The sequence below is a fragment of the Cynoglossus semilaevis genome, chromosome 18 (assembly GCF_000523025.1).
Source record: "Cynoglossus semilaevis isolate Cse_v1.0 chromosome 18, Cse_v1.0, whole genome shotgun sequence".
Lineage (NCBI taxonomy): Eukaryota > Metazoa > Chordata > Actinopteri > Pleuronectiformes > Cynoglossidae > Cynoglossus > Cynoglossus semilaevis.
In genome coordinates, this window is record NC_024324.1 from 10,378,763 (window position 1) to 10,396,224 (window position 17,462).

Sequence of the window (17,462 nt, forward strand, 5' to 3'; positions counted from 1 at the left end):
GGCATAACCAAATGCTCTACTAACCCTACAACTGCCAATGATCTTCAACAGTGACAGCTTTATAATGCACTATTAGCCAGATCACATCTTGTCAGTTTTTAACGATATGAGGATATTACTCAATATATTCAATCAGTTTTCATAATCCTTACAATCCTATATTCACAAACAAAATCAGATATTAGATATCAGATATTATTATTATAATCAGATAACAGAAAATTATAGAAATTCCAGTCAGAAAAAAAATAAGCGGTCACAGAATGTGATTGGCAGCTTATTTATCCACTATAATGCTGGGAATATTCACTCTCATTACAATTTCATCAACTCCACACAATAGACTTTCAGACTTACTTTTCAATATTTCATGACTTCATGGCTATATTTTACAAAAGAAAAACTTAAATTTTTGAGGTGAGTCCGTGGGACAGGAAATATGTTATACTGTATATAAAAAACAAAGTGTTATTTCTACCAGAGCACTGTCAGTCTTGCAACAGAGCTGCTGGTGGCACAATCCTTTTCTTTAAAAACTGTCACCAAGGCCACCCTGTATAACCATAGCCCTTAAAGCTAACCTTTCTTGGTCTGTTGTAGAAAAGCTTTTAAATATAATAAAAAACAGAAAGAAAAACTAAAGAGTAGTCACATTAAATGGTGGCTGAGTTCGCGTTGTGGTGTTGCTATTAACTTACTTAGTCGACTTTAGCCGTGCTTAGGGGCTTTCCATTCCTGTCACTTCTCTTCTTCTTTTCTACTTAGGTCTAGAAGAGGCTACTTAGCACCGGCTAGTCGATAGCTCGGGTTAGCAGGCTGAAGCTAATTAGCCAGGAGCAGGGACTGTAAAGCAGTATAATAATAGCCAAGTTTCCCCTTTCAATGTTGTTTTAAAGTTGTGTAAATTGAAACTATAGGCCACATAACAAAATAAGAACCGGGACACTGGGTGACAGACACTGTTAAAAGTGACGAGAATGACAGGAGTGCCGGACGTTACCTGTTTGGTGGGGTCATTCCTGCCGTGCTCAGAGGACAGGTGATGTCTCAGCAGCAAGGCCCGCTTGTAGTTCCGGCTGCCTTTCACCAGCTCGTCGCTGTTTTTAGTGGCAATGTTGTGACACCAGGAGCAGGACATGAGTCCCGTCTCCTGGCAAAATTTAAGCCACGGAAATTCTTGCAACCACGACGCGTGGAAGAGCGAGTGTTTCTGAAGCAACGTCTGTGGTCTCATCTCTACTCCAGATTTCCTGGATCCCGTGTCTCCGCTACCAGACTCCTGCGCGTCAGCGTTGCTGAGACCGTTCCCTGTCGCCCAGCTCCTGCTGTTCCCCTCCCTGGAACCGTCCTCCTCCTGTGCTTCCACCGAGCCGACGCGATTGTCGCCGTCCCCTGCTGCCCAGCTGCCCCCTTCCGGGTCCTCTTCTTCCTCCGCTTCAGGTTCCGTGCTGTCGCTGACAGATCCAGCGCCCATAACTCTCCTGCGCGACGGTCCTTTCGCTCCGAGATCCCGGTCTTCCTCCTGATCCTGTCTGTTCCCGTTAAAATGTCGATCTTGACAGGCCGGGGCCTCCCAGCTGTTACAGTTTCCCCCGCCGATGCCACTGCTGGAGCCCGTTAACCCAGCTAATCCGCCTCCCCGGAAAGCCAACGACCTGCGGTTTCTCTCACCGGACATTTTTCTGTAATATCTATGACAATCTTCACTTTCTCAACAGTATCCCCTCTTTACGGCAACAACAAATAATAATAACGTCTGTGCAAAACGATGTTTCCCGTAAGAGATGAGGCGTCGTCGTGTCTTTTCACCGCTCCGGCCCTCCCGGTGAGAGTGTGTAGGTTATGCGGAAATAAATAAAGGTTTTAAAGGCTTGATGAATTTCAGGGTTCTCAGTGCGTCCGCGCAGGCCCCGCAGAGGTCGAATGGCAACGACTTTCCTCCCCACAATGCACCTCGAGCAGAGAAAGGGGGGGTTGGAGTCAGAGGGAGGGGACGGTCTGTATTAAAGGAAGATGGGGGTGCTGTTCATCAGCCAGAGGTATAATAAGTGTTTGGAGGCTGCACCCTTTTACCCTGGTATTCCTTTGAATCACTTCAATGGATAAACAATTAATTTTGTTACACCTGGATTCCATCATATGCGGGTATAGACAGTGTTTATACATATATTTATCATTTATGTATTCACACTGCATATGTTCATACAGGACAAATACTGTACATGTACACACTTTATATATATATATATATATACTTAAAAAACGTAAGAGATCATATCATAACACTATATGTACATATACTATATGTTATAATATCAAATACTTATAATATGATATAATATAATAATAGTATGACACCTGCTTTATCGTAAAGTATAAATGTAGTACAGTTTACACTACTGTAACTACACGTATATGGGAAAATAACGACAGTTAGTATTGTTTTAAGTCATATGATGTTTGACTAAGCAAATATGAAACAGGTATCCTCCAGGGGGAAGACAGAGATGTCGTAGCCTGGAGTAAAGTATTCTGTAACGTCTTGTTCCTTGTCATTATTAAAAAGTCCAGCAGGTGGCACTCTTTCATGTCTCTATCTGTGGGTGTGGGTGTGCATGTCTTACATCTTATTTGAAAACCTGTTCTCTAAATATTGACTTTTTCAGGGCTGATGTTCCTCGGGGAGGCCACAGCCTCTGGTTTAGTTGGTGTGGTTTAAATGCAGATAAGGGAGCAGGTCTTTTTACAAGGTGTCTGGATGACTGGAAATAAATGTGTGTGTGCGTTCTCATGCTTGATATAATTCATTGTATAGTTTGCCTAATGTCTTTACCATGTAAACAAGAAGGTTTGGATTACAAACTGTAAAGGTTCAATTCCCAAGTGGGTAATAGGCCCTAAAATGTCTTATAGTTTGTTTTGTTCCATGCTAATGGAATGAAGCAACAAACCTTATTTTCATAGGTATATAATCACATTAAATTATTCTCTCTCTGATATTAATTATTATCATTCAAAATCTGGTTCAAAATAATAATGTTAAACATCGAGACCAAACTACTTTATGTGTCCATCTGTCAAAATGGTAAACAGTTTGACAACCATTCTAATGACTACGGCCTTCATTAGAAGGCTAAATGGCCTTTTCTTTTTTCATTTAAACTAAATTATCTGTAAATGTGTGACATTTAAGTTGCTTTGTTTCACTTTCTTATCCGATCATCTATTTATTATCCGATTATCTATTTTAGCATTACATTTGACATATATGGTCTAAGTTGCATTGTTTTGCCCAGTATACGTTTGATAAACTGCAGTGCATTTGTGTAATAATTAACTACAGTCATTAATATGAGATGAAAAACGGTAGGAAATCTATATTTTTGAATAACGCCCCCCTCCTCCCCCCAAAAAAAAAACCCAAACAAATAAACAAACACTCCATTCGAACATCCCTGCTGGGCTGTGTTTTTCTAACGTCAAACCATATCCACGTGCTCGCCTCTGTTTACACTGCTGCGCGCTGACGTCAGATGTAGCCCCGCCCCTCACGGCGCAGCTGCCTGGCAACATGAGGTCGAGAACAGGAAGAAGTGCAACAGCCAAGTGACACAAGCTGCAACAGTGGACAGAGAAAAGTGACAGAAAAACAGCGATCGACGCAACATGGAGGACACGGAGAAAGGTAAACAACTTTACTGAGACCCGTCGCTGTGTTGCCGTTATTGTCTATGGGTGTTGACAGTGTTTAGTGACATTATATAAAGTTAGCAAACTAGCTAAACGTTTGCGCAGTGACTTAAAGTTGATCTCGTCGAGACATATGTTAAACTTCCCATGTGAAAAGTCAAACGGTTTTGTTTATATCTTTGTCTGGACATAACATCACTTCGAAAAGGGTATCTGAAACGGGAAAACTTGCCCAAAGTAGGTCAGCCTTTATTACAATTGTGTGGCACCAAAGTAGGTCAGCCTTTATTACAATTAATACGGAAGTTGAGAACTGTACTGTCATGTTTGTTCCTATATGTTGACAGGCGAGTTCCTTCACAACAGCATACAAATAGGAAGTTTTTAGACACCTTATGTTTGACTGAGTGTATGAATTAACTCGTACACTTCACCGAAAAGCCACGTAGAATATTTTAAAATACAAGCCTAAAACGTTCGTTGATTTTGCCACAAATCGTGAGGTAAGCTGAACGAACAGGTTACACCCAACCAACAACTTGAAACATGTTTTTAATGACCTGTCACAGGATAGAGACCCACAAATAGGCAGAAGGATGATTTCCTCATTAATGAACATTGTTATAACTAATACATGTAATTGTGATTCATCAGGGTTGCCATGACTTTCTATTATGTATAATATAGTTCTTTTAATATACGTATAACATAGTCTAACACTGATGTTTTATGTCAGTAAATATATCCAAAATACTATTACTTATGTGTAATACAACAAAAACCACTTCTCAACGTGCTAATGAGCATGTCAAAGTTAGCAATTAGGTTAAAAAAATAAGAAGCTGGCATTAGCTTAGCACTGTTATTTTTATTCTGTAATCATATGCAGGTTGAAGTTATCTTTTGGATCAAAAGGCATGACTGTAATTATATTTATATTTTTGGAAAATGCAGTCGTGGATGACACTGTACAGTCACAGTTCCAATGTTACAGTTACTGTTTTAAACAGAAATCCTTCTTCTGTTTCGGTCGGTGAATGAGGTTAAGCAGGCCTGAGCACATGCACCAGAACAAGCACAGGAGCAAGGAAGCAAGCAAGGAATTTCTATATTGACAATTATAAAAAGTAAACGTGATCACAGTGTTCAGCTACCTAGAATTCCTGCCTGGGTTCCGTGCTCTCTTACAACTTCCTGCACATTTCCTGCCCCTGCTAGGCAGCCATCTGCTCTGCCATTCCTCCACTCCACTCCCCTGTACAGTACATGAGCCTCAGTTTAGCCAACTGAGCCAAGATCTTTGGTTCAGCCTGAGGGATTCTGGGTAGATCAGCTCAAGCTCAGCTCTTGCCTGTTTTCTAGTTTCTAAAACATAATTTCCTGATGTCTGAATGTTCTGCCCAAAGAAGAATTATGACTATTTCATACTGACATTTCTTTTTTAACAGATTTGTTTTGTCTATGTATGTGATATTATGATTAAAAATATTTAGTCATACAGTTCAGTACAGTTGTCCTTTATTGCAAAGTAGCTGCAGTTAACCTGGTTTAGGATAGTTTGTTTAAGCAGTCAGGTGGCAACCGATAATTATTTTCATGATAATTTAATAGGACTAGTTTCTTTCCATATTCATAAGATACAAGATCAGGCAAAGTCCTGAAATGGCTTAATTAAAATCATCTGTCAAAGTCAACTGTCTTGTCAAATATGCCATACATACAGGACATATGACATGATGAAATTTCAGTCTTCTCTGACCCAAGGTGCAAAATGGCAAGAACATTAAAAGAGTAAAGGAGATATTTTCAAGGACCAGTGATATAAAAAATAACAATGTATGTACACGCTCAAAAGAAACACACTGCCATGTGTTTTAAATTATCCACAGTTTTAGTTCAAGTTATTTACCACACAAAATGGCACACATATGCAGTGACCTTTCCAGAAATTAAATTACTGACCACTTCATTAGGTACACCTAATGAACATGTATGCTGCGCGACAGCAAATGAGACGTTAACAACATGATGCTGTGTTGAAATGAACACAGGATCACAGCAACATACTGGAGTTCAAACTGAGCATCAGGTTAAAGTAGGTTTGGTTGGCTTTGACAATTACATGGCAGGAAAAATATGAATATTCAGGGAGAAGCAGCTCCCTGGTCTAAAACCTGAGAAGAAGCTACTGCAGTTGCACAGACGCTCCCAAACGGCAACAGAAGATTTGGTTTGGAAAGGTCCGTGGTACTTTTCCTTCTTCTTTTGCTTCAAGTCAGATGTTCAATAATGTGATGGTCAGACGGACCAGTGCATGTTGTTTTTCAACTCAGACGTCTAACGATGTTGATTTGGAGTGATGACCAACATCACTGATTATGTTTAAATAGGGAACAACTGGACTGAAGGACTGCTGGTACAGTAAACAACCTCCTGCCCCCACAGCTGATGTGTTTCAGCATATTTAAGTATTATTAAGCAGCTGAAATTGTGCGATCTCAGCAGCAGAGTACAAAGAAATATAGGTAAATATATATATACTCTAAACTATGATTTAAAAAGCAATACTTAGAAGTACATATTTGTTAGCACAGTTACTAGAAAAGACACTAGAAAGTGTTTGCTGCAAACACATTCCTGAGAATCTGTATCTATCTGTCTATCTGGAATTGTGGGATAGAAGCCATCACACGAGTCTTCCAGTTAAAGATCAATTAGAACTACTTTGTAGTTTAACAGATGGTGGATTTTAGTGCTCTGATTGGAGAGGACGGTGCTTTCACTGCCTCTTTATGGCGAATTCTTCATTATCCTGTGAGGTTTGGCTAAGATGAGCTCTCACTTGTCTGGTAGCTCCCGCACACACACACACACACAGAGACAGATCCTTCAGCGTGACACAGTACAGACAAACTTCAGGTTTCAGTGTCAAATGGGAAAATGGAGAAAATCAGTCCTAAATGACTCCAAGCATTATATCTGTGATTATGCAGTGTTTCTGTGATGTAACTACCAGACACTGCTGCATTGTAACAGTAGACACCATTGTTTAATCAAATGTAAATACTGTATGTTTACACAGAGGCACCATTAGGGATATGTGGTTCCTCTGGGGCTCAAACCCAGGACCCTCTGCTGATATTTGATTTTAGATTCAAAAGGTGATAATGTGTTAAATACTTGGGTCAGATGTGAATAAATACACGCAGTTTTGGTAACATCTGGAACAAAAGACGACTTCAACTTAGAGTAAGGGATTAATAATAATCAGTACATCTGGATCTACAGAGCTAGTTCTGACCTGAGACCTTGGCACAGTACTTGATATTTAACTAACAGAACATTTACGCTGTTGCAACATGACGGTTGGAAAACTGCGCACAATTGAGCTTATCACGAGGAAACAGGCTTCTCCACAGAGGGGGCTTGTTAATATTGTTAATATAATGGTGTGTCTGCAGATGTTTCCTTCTTTATCCCTCGTCTAAGTGGGTTCTGAGGCTAGTTTTTACCTGAGGTATGACCATAGTAATAACCTCTACTCCAGGCAGCGACAGTTAAGAACGTTAAAATGTTAGTAAAATCAGATGTGATTCAGATTCTTGTTTAGTTTCAAAAGAGAAGAATTTAGAAAGACTTCTGAGTTGTTGTTTTTTTTTTTTTTTTTACGTTCATCTCAGAAGCGTTTGAAAGTCTTTCAGTCTGGTTTCAGAGTTTTCCCAGAATACACAGCAGATAAGAACTCTGTGGCCATGCCAGCTGCATTCACACCACGGCAAGTCCCATGACTACTGTTTTAGGCTCATCATGTGACAGGGTATGGGATAATTGATCTTATGCTGTGCTTCATTAGCCAATTGAAAATGGCTGGCTCCTTCTCAGACGGTCACGGACCACTTTCTTTCATCATCTTTTTTTTTTTTTGTAAAAAAATACCCCAGTTCTACCCAGAATTCACAGTGTTGGTTACGGATTCATATCAGTGTAATGAAATTCAGGAACGTCTGATAACATTTATGAGCAATTCTATTTTAAATCACATTCTTGAATTTAATAACTGCCACAGGATTCCACCGTCTCCAGAGTTAGCAGCTCCTGTTATGCAGAAGTTGTTCAAAATAGACAGAAAAGTGTATTTTTGCCCACACACACACACACACTGCACTTGTGCTTGGATCTTAGAATGTGTCCACGTGGTGGATCCCATCTGTGCAAGATTTAAACTTCTAAAGAAAAATTTAATAGAAAGAGCAGAAACATACAAACGCAGGAGGAGAAAAATCTGTCCTTGGTTTAAGCCTGAGGTTTTTTTTGTGTGTGTGTGATTGTTGGCACTTGATGAGAACGTGTTTGTGTGTCTCCCCCTGGGTGACCTTGGTGAATGAAAGCACAGCACAAATTGAACCGAAATGAATCATACAAATAGAGACACAGTAGCATCTGACTTCCAATGAACGGACGGTTATTGTTGTACTTTAAATGTAGATGTAGATGTGAAAGAACTGCATATCTGTGAGTAATTAACTACAACCCTTCACAGTGTGGTCTTTTCTTTACTGTGGAGCACACAACAGAAACAGGTGACACTCGAATAGGGGGGAAAAAAGCAAAGAGACAACAAAGGAAATGCCCACTGAATGCTGTATGTCAGCTGCAGGTATTTAATTCAGACACTGAAATAATTTTCTTTGTCTGATCTGCCAGCATGTCGATTTACAAACCATCTCCAGTTGGAATAAGAACAGTGGGTCATCAACCAGTCACAGCTGTTCCAGTCTGCTCATTGTCTATCATCAACCTGAGGCGATGTTTGAAAAAGTAAAAAAAAAAATTCTACTGCACACAGCCAAACTAACAGGCTAAGTATCTGCATTAAGCTTTGAAGCTAAATATGCTGGGTTTTATAAAATTAAATAAAATTAAAATGGAAAAAAATTAAAAACAATGTATGTTTTAACTTTATACTAATACATTTAGAGTTTTTGTTAAGCTGTGTAAGGATAAGAATTGTTGTGCAGCTCAGTGTATTTCCTCCACACGTCTTTAGTCTTTCATTGATTTATGTGCTTTAACAAACAACTGCTGTTTTTTCTCACAGTTTTTACTAGTGAAGCGACTGATCGAGGAATTTGTTGATTAGGTCTGATTAGGTGTAACTTATTTCCTAGAATATATCACATCCACACGCTCCTCTGGGAACAGCAGAGTGTTAGCAGTTAGACCAGAACTCAGTGCACGGACAGTGACCCATCTGGTCTGCAGTTGAATTAAGTATAGAAAAAACAATATTTATATTAACAATATCCGTTTATTCTCAAAGGTTTTCGAGTGTTACTTTAACACACATCACTGGTATGTTCAGTTAAACGTAGCAGTTCTTATATAAACACAATAGTTGCCTGGTACTGATGTCGGTAACTGCCCCTCAAACCCACTCTGCCTCTGGCAACTTTCTCCCTTCCATTTGAGTTGTTTGTCATTACTGCTGCTCTAGGATGGAACGGCCAGCCTGGATTATCACTGTAATCTAGGACACTGCAGATTATTCTTTTCATCTAAAGCCCCATCATCATACACTCACTGGCTGATCACGTGACTGATCCACACAAAAGGGACCCTCCCTCAGATGACAAGCTGGATGAAGGAAAGTACACGATGGATGGATGAGGGATGGATGGATGGAAACTGACAGACAGACCTGGGTGTGATGAAAGTGGAGCCTCACTCAGTATCACTGCTGCACCAGCTCTGCTAACTAAACGTTAGCATTAGACCATAGAGCGGATCTGGCTACATGGATATCTGAAGGACGGAGTGAACACTGTACTGTTGGAGAACAGTTGAAAAGGAAGAGATTGTGTCCGTGTGGGCTGGTCTAGAGGAGCGGTTGCTTCAAAGGACAGGTAACTTATTAACAGAAGGAACTGACGGACGAGCCTTCGCACCTTGGCCTCCTTTTCTAATGAAAAATATACATCTGCCTCCACTGTACATCTACCCTGACCTCCTGACCTGACCTTAGAGACTATACAAAGACCTCCTCCCCCGCTCATTCACACACCCGTACACCGAGTGTGACTCCCTGCCACTCAATCATCCAGGAGGCTGCGACACTGCGACGGTCAGCACGCGCCTGAGTCACATGCTGACAATCAGTACTCGGCTGGATCTGCTTAGGTAGCAGAGTGGACGTGGAAGTGGTCCTCACTCGGCTCGGGAACACAGCCGGAGCTGTGAAAGATGGACCCTCTGGAGGAGTACCACTCTCCATTTGACTTTGAACAAGGAGTAAACAGCAGGTACCTCTACCTCTCCCCGACCTACAACGACACGCCACCCTGCTCGCCAGCCGTCAAAGCCAGAGGTATAACAAGAAGGAAAGGGAGAGGCCGTGAGGAGGCCGTGAGGGCGCTGTGTGTGTGCTTGTGTTCTGTTTATGTGTCTGTGTGTGTGTGTGTGCGCAGGATAGCTAGACAAACATGGGCTTGGCAGAGTGGACTGAAAGAATTTAGGGGAGCACAACTGGAAGGGTAAGGAGCCGTAGATAATTAGTTGTGGTGTGCTGGTCAGCAGTTTGTTTTCAACAGTTCATCCAAGTTTAGTGTTGATTAAGAGCATGACCAGTCTTGAGTTTTTAATGGTTATTTTTCTGTGGCGTTATTATATAACTTTAATTCGATTATTCCCTGGATGCCGTCTAGCTGGCTCAGTTCTGAGTTGAGAATGTGTTGTTGATGCTGTGAATCAGTTCAGCTCTGACTGTCTCGGTGTAAATGATGGAATAATTATTAAGTCAGTTATTACTTAGTGACAATTACATTTTTTACACGGAGAAGCTATAATAATACAAATGCTAGAAATTGCACAAAAACTTGCTTTTGAGTAAGGGAATGATCTTTTACATGATTTAATAATAAAATTGTTTAAGTAGTAGTTGAAAAATAATAATCTAAAAAATGTATATCAGAAAAGCAACATGTTAGCCAGACTGTGAGACATACATTTATCTGACTGGTAGCAGAGCAGATAATTAAGGCAGAGAATTGACCTACAGAACAGTCTATATTTGGTGTCCTCACACCAAGTTGGGCTTGAACTATTTCCCTTTTTACAAATCCTGCTTGAACAGTTCTCTCTACAATGACATATGCTCTGTATAGCTTAACAGCTACCAGCTAACTTTGGGGGGGAGGAGGGGAGAGTAGGTACTGTACAGAGACTGGTGTGGACCCCACAACCCTTTGGCTGTAAAACGACTACACTACCTCCTCAGCTCCGACCTCTCTCACATTCAAATAAAGCCAGACATTTTAGCCGTTAGTGACTGCAGTGAAGCAGTTATAAGTAAGAGAGTCCATTGCACAATTCTGTCTGTGTGTGTGTGTGTATGTGTTCTTTGTTTGTGTCACCATACTGTGTCCCCAGTTACAGGAAGAGGAAAGGACAAATGAAAGACAAGAACCGAGCCTAAAAACAAACAAAAAAAAAAGACTCACCTAAGGTTGAGGTCTTATTTAATGCTAAAAGTGAGTATAATCACACACTGGCTCTCACCGTGTGAGAACACTATGTGAAAAATGTCATTTCACAAGCATGGATTGTGAGGAAATATCACAACTCTCTGTAGGAGTGTGCACGTTCCAGCTTTTTGACTTTGCGGTTCTCGGCACCGCCAATATATCTCACTTAAAATGTTTTTAAAAGTAGAGGGAATCTGGAGGGAGGATGGGTGTGTGTGGAATGAGGTGGGAGGAAAGGTTGTAAAAAGAACAGGGGTCACAGCACATCCCTGTGGCTGGAATTCAGCAATGGTAAAATATAAATATACTGTATATATGGAACTCACCTCATCAGAGGCTGGACTCTGTTGTGTGTTTAATTTACATTTGTGTGTTTCATTAATGAAAAATATATATATATGAAATACAGTAGTCGTGATAATGTAATAGAGTACATCTCTAAATATCCAATTGAAGCTTGACTTCACCTAACTGGACCAGATAGCTCAGCTCTAAGTGATGTCGGGAGGGGAAATATAGACGAGGCTTTTCTACCATCTGTGTCGTCAGTTAACATCTCGATCGTGTCTCCCTCCCTGCTGAGTTACCAGAATTCACCAGAAGTCCCCCACTTCAAACATCGTCCTACTTCTACAACTGGGTTTTCCCTATTTCCTTCGACAGTTGTGCTGCTGTGTGTCTCATGCTGTCCCAGCCCAGGATGTCTCCATCACTGTAATATTGATGTACTGTTGGTCTTAACGAACAGGGGTTTGCCAGAGAGAACCACCTCAAAGGACAAACTGTGACTGTGTGTGCAGTGAAATTAAGACCGACTACGAATGGACGCTCTGTTCTGCTGCCAATGGAAAAGGTCACAAATGTTTTTACTAGCCATTACCTTGTAATAGCTTAGCTACCTGTGAAATGTCAGTTCAGGGAAGCCACAGGACGATGGTTAATTAATAGGAGACAGAAGACACACAGCTGTGTTCACTCCCTGTTTTTGCAACATCTAATCCAGTTAAGACTAGGTTTAGGGAAGAATACTGGACAAACTGGGTTGTCCAGCTCCACTGCTGTCTTATTTCTAGTCTCTGAGCAGAGGTCTGTGGGCCACATGTGGCTCTGCGTTTGATATCAAGTTACAGTGAAACCTGCTCTGTTGCTTTACCTCACAAACACTTTGCCTATTTGGGGCGTGATTGCAAGCAAAGTAGACACAGTCAGCCGCAGACTGTACCATCACAGGTAGGACACGCACAACTCTGCCTCTGATTGGCAAAGATTTGCTCAACTGACTGACGACAGGCAGAATAAACTTAGTGATGTCTTCATGGTCCTAGGACGGACCTGGACTGTAACTTTTCAACTTCAATTCAACTATTTCTTCTGCTCATACTTCAGACGAACAAAGAAATACATCCTCTTGCGTCATACTTCATGACGCAATCGCAGACATCAGTGTTATGGAGGACGTGTCATGATGAGACTAAAATGGACTTGTTTTGTCCCATCAGGCTCTCAGGAACATTCTGACTCAGTCCCAGAGGTCGGAGAAGATGCAGTGTCTTCTGTCAGTTCACCTACACCACCCACTGCCTTGTCAGAAGAGGAGCGACAAGAGCTGCAGGAAGAGTTGGTCAAGGTAAGCAGGGATCAGGTGTGACCAACCAGAGTCAAGATTAGGTTTCAGATTAGTCCAGTCACTAACCAATCAGAGATTTATTTTGACCAGTTTGGAAGCTTTGGTTGTCCATCTTCTGTAAGCCTCATTCATAACACAAACCTCAGTGGTCTGAAGCTGCATTTCTTTTCTTTAGCGTTGTGACTTGTGTGTGTTTGTGTCCAGGTGGAGGAGGAGATCCAGACTCTGTCCCAGGTCCTGGCAGCCAAAGAAAGGCTGCTGGCAGACATCAAGAGGAGGCTGGGCATCACACCTCTGAATGAGCTGAAACAGAACATCACCAAGACCTGGCAGGATGTCACCACCTCTGTGGCGTACGTACCGTACTGGCCCGCCGCAGCATAATGACATTTGACCCCAAGAAAACACACTAGTTGTTATTTTTTACGTCAGTCTCTGTCAGTTGTTTTGGTTAATTATATCCTTCCTTTTGATTTGTCTCGTTGAAGAAAACAAACCAGAAACCTTGTGACCAGCAGTTAGACGTTACTGTTGTCGACCTGTTTCATCAACACATTTCTCTGAGCAGCCTGAATACAAGAACAACAGTTACTTTCTTCCTCATCTGGACTATGAGGAAGATGTCAGTGTCCCTGACTAGTTGTCTGTGTCTGTGTCCCGGCTGTAACCGATTACTTTGACATAACAGGAAATGAGATGCATTCCTATACTTTCAGGCTCTGAAAAGTGAAAACAACATGGTTCAGATCTGACCTTGATGTTCCTCCGTGCTCTTTGATCTCCATCTCTTCTCATCGCTCTCATATCCTCTCTCTTTGTCCGTCTCCTCTTGTCTCTTTCAGCTACAGAAGAACATCTGAAACACTGTCTCAGGCCAGTTTGAAGGCCACGGCAGCTTTCTCTAATGTCGGCTCAGCCATCAGCCGGAAGCTGGAGGACGTGAGGTGAGACGGAGGACACAGTCAGTGCTACTGCATGTCTCAGAACAGTTTCAGTAAACAAGTTGATGTGCACAAGGTTGTCAAATAAATCTCAACCAAAGAAGTGATTTGGTGAGGTGTGAACGGTCCTGTCTTTGTCTCTGATGTTTAAGTACCTCCAAACTGCTGACATTGTTGATCACCTTAAAAAAATTAGCCCGAGAGCAACAAATCAACTACAGTATGAAAACATCTGCCTTATAAATTGATTGACATTAAATAATGTTCCCAAATGTCCTCCATGAAGACAGTAATACTTCAATTTAGCAGTAATGCAACATGGTGAAACATCTACCAGCCTCAGAGATACACTTCCTGTTGACCCCCACTCTTTTCACCACATCCCCTAATCTGCCTTCCTCCCCGTCATCCTTCTCCTCTCTGGATTACTGAGCTGCAAACAAGATTATTAGGGCATTTAAAGTTGCAGTGAGCGGAGAACTGCAGCCGCACGGACGAGTGTCTTCTAAAAGTAAATCAAAAACCTGAGGTGGCTCTGTAATGGTTTAGGGCTCCGTTTGAAGTAAAGATGTTCATATGGTTGAATTTAATGTCAGATCCACAAATCCTTGACCTTCTAGAAAAACAGCTTCTTGTAATTTGGCCTATTTGGGTTGAAAACATAAACTCCAGTTGCCAAAGTATGCTCACGACAGCAGCTGGTGGAATGCGACGTAGAGTAGAATAAAAGACGTTATGTACTGTGTGTGTCGAGCCTGCATATTTCTCTTTGTCTCTGCCTTGTTTTCTGTCTTTTGCAATGCTTCTTCACTAAGCACTAATGCTCCTTTTCTTCTCTGTAATGCTGTCGGACAGCATGCGCTCCATACAGCACTCAGCTAGTATGCCTGTCATGAGGTAAGAGGGAGTTTGTGTGAATGTGACTGGCTCAGATGTTGAACTGTAGTTCCACTGACTGTGTGTACAGTGGCCTCATCAACTATTATCAGTGACACTGGTGACGGATTTATCAGCCCACAGTCAGACGTCAACATCACATCACACTTATAGAGGACATAACATTGACACCCACCGTTTAACGACAACTCGTCACAAGAAAGGGCGTCCAATATTTTTTAATAATGCTGAGATTTTCCTGTGATGCCACAGATAACAATACGTCTGTTAGCCTTTTTTGTATTGAGCTCAAATTGATTTATGGCCAATGAGTTATTGAACTGCAGAACACAAAACATGATCTGACTCCTGCACGGCTGAAAAGCTGCCACAGAGTATCAGGTCACCGCTTTATTATGTTCACATATATTGTTTTGACCAGGTTGAGATCAATGCAGTCAAGGCAAAAAGATGTTGACGTTATGGGATAATTTCATTGACTTGAAAAGACCCTGTTTCAATGCAATCAACAGCTTTGGAAACACAATAGAATGAGGTCAGATTAGAAAATCCAGCATTGTCCCTGCTGAGTGTCAGGTGACATTACGTCTACAGGTGTGATCACAGAGGACGTCCTGCAGTCACCCACTGTAGTTATAGGTAGTAAACTTCTTCATATCAGCCGGTCCTTAGTTTATATCCCTGATTTGACTGTTTTTCTTTTGTCTGCCCTTCACAGGAAAGCACCAACTTTTAAGACATTTGAGGAAAAAGTGGAGACTTTAAAGGTAATTTTCTAATTTCTCTGAAATCTCTCTTGTCAGAGTGATTCATTTTTAAAACATTTGTTAATGTCGTCTGAATCAGACCAAAATGACACCATCAGCATCCACCACCAACACCACGGAGGAGAGCAGCAGCAGCCCACCCTCCGACACTTTGCTCACCCCACCTGAGGAGCAGGACTCACCCAGCCAGGACACACTGATGCACTGAGACCTGGCTGACCCCCTCCTCTCCACTTCCTCTCACGCTCCTCACCCTCCATCTTCACCCTTACATCATCCACACCCATGAGCCAGGCTCCTTTGTCTTCACTCCCTGCTCCCTCCCCGTCTGACTTGGGCGTCACTAGTTAACTTGTGTGGAAACTGAAGGCAGACGAGTGTGTCGGTGTGTGTGAGTGGGTCAGAGCAGATGTGCTTCCTGTGCCAGACCTCTATTTTTGTTCCATATTGGAGGAATCTTTCTTCTCTTACCTTACACTTCTTCTTTCCAACTTTTCCTCCTTCACTCCTTCATTTCCTGCCTGTGTCCAAACCAGGAAATATCTGAAGCCAAAGTCAGCGTTAACTTTTCCCAGTCTCCTGTGTCAAAGAAACAAAGTTTGGAAAAACTTGATTATAAAAAGAATTAACACTTAAAGCTTTATTTTGCGTGTGAACCAGGCAGAGGTTGGTTTGTAGCTTCTGTATCAAATGCTGGATTTATTATTAGATAAATTGGTTATTGGTTTATATATATTTTTTTTCTTTCCTTGTTGCTGGGGGCCGGGCGGGGGGTGGGGGGCCATCTGTTTTACTCACTGTATCCATTTTAGCCCAACATAAGGTAGTCTAACACTGTGTTCCACATATGAATGTACACCTGTTTTGCGTCCTGCAGGTACAACAGAATCTAAAGCTGCCATTTCAAACCCATTTTAAAATAAAAAATATTCCGTTACATGAAAATCAAAAGCAGTGCCGTGGTGAAAACCAGAAGCATAATGAAAAAAAGTCGTGGTTCAGCTGTGACCTGAGGTGGGAGTGAATCAAATATCTCTCCACAGCCAATACAAATATATCAAACCTTTGTCTTTTGTCTCTGTTAGGGAGGCGACACCTAGACTCCCTAAAGCGGAGCAGTGCTTCAGTGATTTGTCATTTTTTACACTGTTTTAAACAAAGGATTTTGATGTCATTTTTTGGTGTTTTTTGCCTCCCGGTAATTGTGATCATGTTGATTCACTTTAATAAAAAAGTCTTGGCAAACTGCAGATTTATACAGTATTCTGTCGTATATTACTAGTATAATTTGTTGCTTAACTGTTGCCACCACTGGTTCAGAATTGGGGCAGAAGCACAATAATAGTCTCTTACATTTCTTCACACTAAATAATAAACCTGCTAAAGTGTGTCAACAAACTGGGTGGAGCCTGGTTTATGAACAAACAAACAAAACCCAAACCAAAACAATAGGGATCGAGGAGATTCCTCACATTTCCAAGTTCTAGATAATATAAAGCAGTCATTATCAACTGCCTATTTTCATTCTTATTTTTTATCAAAGCACTTTTTTCACTGTATCTACTGCAGCAGTGATCAAAGCTATAAACAGTGGACGCCTCCCCTGTGATGGGGCACGTCAAGCTTGGTGCATGTCTTCCCCCTGCTGGTGGAAAACCGAATAAACTGAAACTCGTTCTCTCTTCAGAAAAGTCGTCTTTTACCCCCGGTTTAAAATAACTACTCACTGACTGTGGTTCAGTATCTCGAGAGAAAGCTAAAGAAACGAGATTAGCAGGTTAACGTTTTTGCATCGGTACAGTTTTCAGAACATAAACATGTCACGTGACCCAGATCACACAGAACACAGCCCTGTATTTACTCGGTTAATTTGTAATAAACCACACCAATAACTGAACCAAATATGAGTTCATTTCTAAAACAGTGGGTGATAAAAGTAGAATTATAATTAAAACAACCTGTCACATGAAAACGGATCAAATGTACCTGCAGTAAATAAGACATAAAGACGTATATTTTT

At 41.4% G+C, this 17,462-nt stretch overlaps 2 protein-coding genes across 3 annotated transcripts in view; one reads left to right on the top strand and one right to left on the bottom strand.

The window, feature by feature from the left end:
- zbtb10 (zinc finger and BTB domain containing 10) overlaps positions 1-16,024 on the bottom strand; it is a 33,700-nt gene extending 17,676 nt beyond the window's left edge. The window contains exons 1-2 of one of the 2 annotated variants that reach the window (XM_008331688.3): positions 15,914-16,024; positions 13,591-13,767 (exon numbers count right to left, since the gene is read on the bottom strand). In XM_008331688.3, the coding sequence (XP_008329910.1) occupies positions 13,591-13,641 (51 nt within the window). In that variant the 5' untranslated portion in view covers positions 13,642-13,767; positions 15,914-16,024. Of the gene's footprint in view, positions 1-1,000; positions 2,213-13,590; positions 13,768-15,913 lie in introns of those variants that run through there. The other variant, XM_008331687.3, reaches the window with a different exon arrangement.
- tpd52 (tumor protein D52) lies at positions 3,529-16,692 on the top strand. The gene is made up of 6 exons (XM_008331686.3): positions 3,529-3,685; positions 12,710-12,837; positions 13,042-13,190; positions 13,680-13,781; positions 15,394-15,442; positions 15,522-16,692. The coding sequence occupies exons 1-6, from the start codon at positions 3,667-3,669 to the stop codon at positions 15,648-15,650; spliced, it is 576 nt and encodes a 191-aa protein (XP_008329908.1). The 5' UTR covers positions 3,529-3,666; the 3' UTR covers positions 15,651-16,692.
- The last annotated feature ends 770 nt before the right edge of the window (positions 16,693-17,462 follow it).

What these genes read in the sequence shown, in the direction of transcription:
- tpd52 (XM_008331686.3), top strand. An exon ending in TGCAGGAAGAGTTGGTCAAG is followed by an intron (nt 12,838 to 13,041) that starts GTAAGCAGGGAT and finishes GTTTGTGTCCAG; the next exon opens with GTGGAGGAGGAGATCCAGAC. An exon ending in AAAAAGTGGAGACTTTAAAG is followed by an intron (nt 15,443 to 15,521) that starts GTAATTTTCTAA and finishes CGTCTGAATCAG; the next exon opens with ACCAAAATGACACCATCAGC.